General features: G+C 40.6%; 1 protein-coding gene and 1 non-coding gene across 2 annotated transcripts; one reads left to right on the forward strand and one right to left on the reverse strand.

Annotated features, from left to right (window-relative positions):
- Window positions 1-429: 429 nt before the first annotated feature.
- LOC148202116 (receptor kinase-like protein Xa21) lies at window positions 430-1,415 on the forward strand. The gene is made up of 2 exons (XM_088111082.1): window positions 430-789; window positions 871-1,415. The coding sequence occupies exons 1-2, from the start codon at window positions 474-476 to the stop codon at window positions 1,260-1,262; spliced, it is 708 nt and encodes a 235-aa protein (XP_087967208.1). The 5' UTR covers window positions 430-473; the 3' UTR covers window positions 1,263-1,415.
- Window positions 1,416-1,747: 332 nt separating this feature from the next.
- On the reverse strand, window positions 1,748-2,049 carry LOC148202117 (signal recognition particle RNA). The gene has a single exon (XR_015785387.1).
- Window positions 2,050-7,400: the final 5,351 nt, after the last annotated feature.

Consider the following 7,400-nt stretch of genomic DNA (forward strand, 5'->3'; position numbering starts at 1 on the left):
TTTTGTGAAAATTGCAACAATTGTATCCCTACCGTTAAATTAGACTCAACGAAGTTAGTGTGTGATTGACGTGGCACGCTAGAGGCGGTTACTTAACTGAGGTGGCTGACACATTACAGAAGAAAGTAGATTTTTTTTATTACTTTTCATTTTAAACGTTGCCTTACGTTTTTATTTCCTTTTGATTACTTTTCATTTTAAAAGTTTATCTACGTTATATTTCTTTCCTTTCATTTATTTTTCAATTCAATCAAAACAAAACACAGAAAACAAGAACAAAACGCAGGTCTTCTTCTTCAGACTCAACCCAAAATCAAAAACCCCAAAATCCCTAAAACGAAACCCTAATGCAGTGCCATGTGCGGCCACGAGAATGCCAACATTGCCTAATGGAAGTTGATCAACATTTTAGTACAATAATGTCAGGAGTTGATCATCAAGGCAATGACTTCAAAGCTCTAGTGTTTGAGTACATGCCTAATGGAAGTCTAGAAGACTGGTTGCATCCTATAAGAAATTTGCAATTTCAGAAAAAGACATTGACATTCACTCAAAGACTGAACATAGCAATTGATGTTTCATGTGCACTGGAATACCTCCACCACTTCTGTGAAACTCCAATTGTTCATTGTGACATAAAGCCAAGTAACGTGCTTCTTGACAATGATATGGTTGCCCGTCTTGGTGACTTTGGATTAGCTACATTTCTGTATGAAGAATCAAACAAGTTATCCACACAACCAGTTATATCAGCTAACCTAAGGGGTTCTATTGGCTACATCCCTCCAGGTGTGTTATACAAAATTCTAAGTGCTAAACTGTAATTATATTACATTGATTAAGAATGACCAACAAATAGCTCACATGCAGAGTATGGTATGGGTGGGAAGCCTTCCACACTTGGAGATATATACAGCTATGGGATACTGTTACTGGAAATTTTCACTGGAAAAAGGCCGACAGATGAAGCATTTGAAGGTGGCACGGGAATTCAGCAGTTTGTAGCAATGGCTCTATCTAACAATGTCATGGATATCCTTGATCCTTCATTAGTCTGTGAACAAGACTTTGATGAGGAAAGTGAAGAGTCTGAGTGTGAAGAGATTGAAGGAATGGCTAAAGGTTTGATTGAGGATTGCTTTGTGTCTCTGATGCAAATTGGAATGTCGTGCTCTGCAAATGCACCTGATGAACGAATGCCAATCACTGTGGTCATCAACAAACTGCATACTATCAGGAACGTTTATACAGATAAAGCATAGTGTCATATGAACAGCATCTAAGCGAAGGAAAAAAGGATAAGATAATGATATCTAAAATTGCAAGATTTTATTATAAATTCTTATGTAGCCATGCAAATGCAATATAAGCTAACTTTTAAGTATTCAATATTCCCAAATGAACATTTTAGCTTATTTGTTGCCATTTTAAATTCTCAAAGATAATTTGTATTACCATTAATTCTATTGTTTTGCTTTCTACAGCAACCGTATACTGGTCTAGACAATTGTAGTTATGAAAAGAAGATTGTAATTGAACAAAGTATGAATGGGAAAAGAAATAGCAGAAGCCCAACCAAGGGTTCAAAATAGCACAAGCCCAAAGAATTGTCATGTTCCACTTGTCTCCAATTACTCCTCTGGTTCCCATGGTATATGTCGAATAGGGCAGAAACTTTGGTCTGCAAAAAGCATACAAGCTTAGCAAAACAAAAGAAACTAACAGTGAGTTAATTAAACAAAACAAAAATAGTGGTGGTCTAAGGACTAGGCTCGCTGGGCACACAGGGCAGTGACTGCAGCAGCCTGTTATCCTTCCACTGTCAGGAGAGGGAGGTTTTCGCTGCTCTGTGAAACCAGCCTCACGTGGTGCCCTCCACTCTAGGACCCAAGAAACCTGCGCCTTCGCTCAGGTCCCATGGGCCAGCTCTCAACTTGGAGCGGGCAGGCCAGCACCTTGCTGTCAAAGCCCAACCCAGCGATGTCAGAGCATTATCCCACCACCATGATGCCCTCGCTTGAGTCACAAGTTGACGCTATCCAACTCGGCGAGCTGAGCTCCTTGTCAGAAAATTTATAAAGACTTGCTTAGTCTAAGTTTCGGCCGATGTGGGACTTATGATCACTTTTGCTCATATGTCAGTAGGAGCAGCTATGCATATTTTATTAGATTATAATTAGTTTATAGATAAGTTAGTTTGTAAGAAATATTTATATAATTATTTTAAATTTGTAAATGTAATAATTTTAAAAATCGTTTTCATTTTTTTAATAATCTTAGGAAGAAGCTAGTACAATAATAAATTTAAAACATATCATTAAAGAATTATTTTTCATTTACTCTCTCGAGGTTTTGCTAATACAATAATAATATTTTGATTATCATGTCTTCTCAAAACAGTTATTATTCAGATTGCACTTTCTCTGTATTTTCTAATATTATGTTTTTTAATAAAATTACACAAATCAATGAAAAATACATAATTAATTTAATTTATTTTCTTAAAAGCGTTATTTATGCTCATTATTTCTCATTAGTTACATTAATGTGTTTATTTATTTATAAAGTTTTTGATTTTAATTAAATTCTTTTACTATTGTCTTGAACAAGTTACAGCAAATATTTCGTAAACAATATGACTTCTTGTTCTCTATAAGATCAAATATGCATAATTTAAATAAAATAGTGACAAAATAAAATTATTTTTGCATGAGACCAAGTGATGATGATGATCCTTTTATGGTTCGAAGGTGTAGGTGAAGTTGAAGCTAAGTGGGGCTGATGAGACCAAGTTGGAGAGGATTGGAAGTTCCAGAGGGAGACTGGAGGAAAAAAAAATAAGGGTGCGTTGTTGAATTAGAGGGATATTATTTTGGGCTCATTGGTTGGTTTGTGAAGGGAGTGAAGATGAAGATAAAGATGGTTGTGATATTGATAATGGAGAACTGATGGTAGATGGATGGAATAATTAAGGAACTGATAATGGAAAAGAGGTGAATCTCTTTCAGTTTCTCTTGGAACGAAAATGTAGAAGGAAGGTTTCCTCATAAAAAAACAGGCACTGTGTAGTTAATCCCGGGATTGAAATAGGTTCACAAATTTACTGCTCTAGGACTGTCGCGGTAATCATGTCTTGGAGAGCATTTTTTGGATCTACGGTGCCAACACAATAGGAGAAAGGAGGCTTGAGGGAAGTTGGCAGCAAACCGTTGCTTTTTTCTCTTACATTTTGTTCATTTGCGTGGATGGTATTATTCACACTGATACGCAAAAACATATTTGTGAGGAATTATACATTCGTTTTCGCTGATTGTAAAGCGAGCGAGGGCACAAATTTGAGGGATGGCTGACGTTTTTATATCTTGCCAATTTGCTCGAATTTTTCTGATTCACGAAGAAATGACCAAATGACCCTACTATGATTTTATCATATTTACTTCACAAAAGTTGAAGTATCTTATTAGCTTAAGCTTTGTAATCGATTCCAAGTCACCAGAGAACCGATTCCACTAAACGCACTTTGTTGCTAGGAGTTCACGTGTAGGATTTGCTTTGCCATGCACAATGTTGCTTTTACTTTAAGTTGGAGTGGCAGAGATTCTTGAACGAAGAGGAAAAGATTCCTAAAATGTACAGTGCAAAATTTGAATTCTTTTTACTCACTGGACTCCTTCACATAACTAATACAGGCCATTAACTATTGATTGGTAGCTGTCGCAACCGGAATCGCGACGGGACGACGATCCAAAAAGAAATGCGGGTTTTAGAAAAGAGATTTTGGAGTCGCCACCATAGTTTATTCTGGAAAACTACGGAAAAACCATAAAATAATAAAGCACGGTCCACGAAAACCAAAGATTGGGTTCGGGAGTCGGTTACGCGTGGGGAAGGTGTTAGCACCCCACAACGCCTGCCCTAAGGCAGTACCTTTAACTAAATGCACGAATATGATGTGGTTTTCAAAATGTTTAACTATCCCCTAAAATAAAAATTCTAAATAAACAAAACATATTTTTTTAGTTTTTTGGGCCCGACAAGGATTGACCTTGCTCCTACGTATTCTCATTCAAAATGAGAAATCAGGGTTACGTAGTTCTTTTAGAAAACTGCTTGAAAATTTGTTTGAAAATTGTTTAGAAAATTTTGTTTGGAAAATGATTATGGATAAATTTGGATTTTTGGGAAAGTGAACCTGACAAGGGCTAGCCTTGCTCCTACGTATCTCCACTTTTGATGGAGAATCAAGGATCACGTAGTTCTGGGTAGCAAGACTATTTGTTGTTTAAAATTGTTGATGTTTTCGGTTTTTTTGAAGATTTTATACATTTTTTGTATTTTGTTTAAGAAAGAGAAAAGGTTGTTAGCACAAGGACGATGCGTGCGATGACACATGTGCATAAACCTTTAAAACATATTTTTTGGTTAATTTTTTTTTAAGGAAAAGAAAAGGTTTTTAGCACAAGGACGATGCGTGCGATCACACATGTGCCTAAACCTTTAAAACATATTTTTTTGGAATTTTAATTAGGAAAGAGAAAAGGTTTTCAGCACAAGGACGATGCGTGCGATCACACATGTGCCTAAACCTTTAAAACATATTTTTGGAATTTTAATTAAGAAAGAGAAAAGGTTTTCAGCACAAGGACGATGCGTGCGATCACACATGTGCCTAAACCTTTAAAACATTTTTGTTAATTTTATTTTTTTTATAAGTAAAATTATTGTATATATATTTTGAAATAAGTGGATATTTAAAAGAAATAAATAAAATAAAATGAAATGAAATAAGATGAATAAAAAGGCAAATAAATAAATAAATAGTAAATAAAAACAACAAAATGGGGTGCCAAAATAGATAAAATTCGAACGGTCAGTCGAAAAGCTTGGTTAACGAGCGGTCCGTGGAAGACATGAATTGGACGAGCGGCAGAAGAAGAGTGATTAGGACGAGCGCCAGAATAAGGAGTGACCTGCGCGAGCGCTATTTGCTTCCTGAACGAAAGATTAAAACCGAACGCTTGGAGACAAACGTCATTGAGACCGAACGTTCAAACGAAGACCGAACGCTCATTAATACATTATGACCGAACAGTTGACTCTTTGTATGGCCGAACGTCCTAAAGATCAGTATGGACGAACGTTCGAAAAAGCAAAGTACGAATGGTGGAGGACGAACGTTCGTGAAAGTTAAAGGACGAACGGTTGCATGCACAGTTGATGGCGAACGGTCGCGTAGGATACGGGAAGAACGTTTGAAAGGGGAGAAAACGAACGCGCACGGTCGAAAAGGTTCAAGGTTAACGAACGCTCGTTCGTGAGAAGGTTGAATGGTCAGTCGAGAAAAGCTTAAGGTTAACGAGCGCTCGTTCTTTTGTATAACGAGCGTCCGTTGGTGTGAAGGTTGAATGGACGTTGGGAAAGAGGCGGAAAGACGAGCGCTTGTTGTGGACGAGCGTTCGTTGGGAAGATGAGGCGTGATGACGAACGCTCATTATGGACGAGCGTTCGTTGGGTGATATGACGAACGTACGTTGAGTACAGAAGGGTAGATGACGAGCGTTCATTTGGTGATGTGCGAACGGACGCTGAGAAGAGGAGGCTGGTCGACGAGCGCTCGTTGGGGAACGAGCGTTCGTTGGGGAGATGAGGCGTGATGACGAACGCTCATTATGGACGAGCGTTCGTTGGGTGATATGACGAATGACGAACGCTCGTTATGGACGAGCGTTCGTTGGGAAGATGGGCGGATGACGAACGCTGGTTATGGACGAGCGTTCGTTGGGAAGATGGGCGGATGACGAACGCTCGTTATGGACGAGCGTTCGTTGGGAAGATGGGCGTTCGTTAGGCAATTAGATGCCGAACGTTCGAAAAAGGCCAAAACGTGTGTTCGTTCTGGGCTTGGCCCACCCGGTGGCTTCTAACCTAGAATTCCTCTATGGGTTCTCTCACTCTACGCTCAAAGCTGTCTCCTTCCATCGAGACCCAGATCTCTTTCTCTCTGACCAGGAAAACCTAGGGCTGGGAGGCACGCCGCGCCACCTACGCCACTACTTCTTCCAACCAGCCACCGCGCCACCACCTTCCACCCGTCTCGGCGTCGGCGGCGACCCCAAGCACCACCGGAACCACGGCTGGCCACGGCGTTCTCTCCCCCTCTCTCTCTCGCACTAGCCTAGGGTTGAGGCTTTTCCACCTTGGGCACCTCCTGCCGCCGCCTCTGCCAGAGCCGGCCACCGTCGCCTCTAGCTGGAGCGCGCTTCTTCACCGGCGCCACCAGTGTCACTTTCCTCCCTCTCCGTTCGAGGGCTTTCTCGGCTGCTAATCGTCCCCGCAAAACCACATTTCCCTCTCTTCTTCCCCTAATTTTTATCTCTCTTTTTTTTATTGACTTACTGATGAATTTGAAAATTACGAGTGTGTGTTGTGTACATCTGAATGTGAGGGGTGAATGCTGGATTTGTTCTGCCTTATGTTGATTGGGTTATGCTTGTTGGAGGTGGCGTCGGAGATGTTGGGGAGATGAGAGTGATGATGCTGGAAGTGGTGCTGGAGATGAAAGTGGTGAGAGGAAGAAAAGGGACTTTGGGAGTGGATTATGGTTGAAGATGGAGATGAGGTGTTGAAAATGAAGAAGGTAAGGGATGAAAATGATGGGTTGGCCGTGGGGTGTTGGTAGTAGTGTTAGAGATGATGATGCTGGAGGTGGTATAAGGATGAAGATGTTAGGTGTCCCCGTGGTATAAGTATGGCTTGTGGCAGTGGGTGAATGTGGATGATGGGTGTCGGAGATTGGTCACTGTTCTTGGCTGTGGCTTTGTGCAATGCAGGTTGAGGATGGTGGTGTTATGCGTGAGTTGGGATGGAGGTTCCGTGATAATGGTGTATGGGTTGGGGTCTCTGCTTGAGTTGAATTTCTGAAGATGAAGGAGTATGTGGTTGTATGTGATGGTTGTGGCAAATGAATATGGTTGAAGTGAATATGGTTGATGATTCGGGGAGGGGGATCCAATATTGAGGTTTGGTCGTGTGGTATCAGGCGTTGGAGATGAAAAGGGATGTTGAGTGTTATGAGAGACCAGAACCCAGGAGAAAAGGAAAGTGAAGCCTCGTGGTGTAAGGCGCGTTCATGTGCTCATGGGAAGCGAACGGAGACGCGTTGGTAGCAGAAACATTAGGCAGTGAACGTAGCACGAAGAAGGAAGAAAGGAAAAGAACAACAATGCAATATTGAGTACGTGCACATTAACCTACAATATTGATTACCTTAAAGATCAAACTAGGATGGAGAACGGGGATGGACGACTTACCTAAATGCTGGAGTTTCCTTCTTCTTTTTTCTTTGTGATAATCTCCTTCTCTTCTCTCGGTGCAGGTCTGAACCTCCCAGGAAGTTGGCT

This window comes from Vigna umbellata, chromosome 3, assembly GCF_029865625.1.
Source record: "Vigna umbellata cultivar VRB3 chromosome 3, Vumbellata_1.0, whole genome shotgun sequence".
Classification (NCBI taxonomy): Eukaryota; Viridiplantae; Streptophyta; class Magnoliopsida; order Fabales; family Fabaceae; genus Vigna; species Vigna umbellata.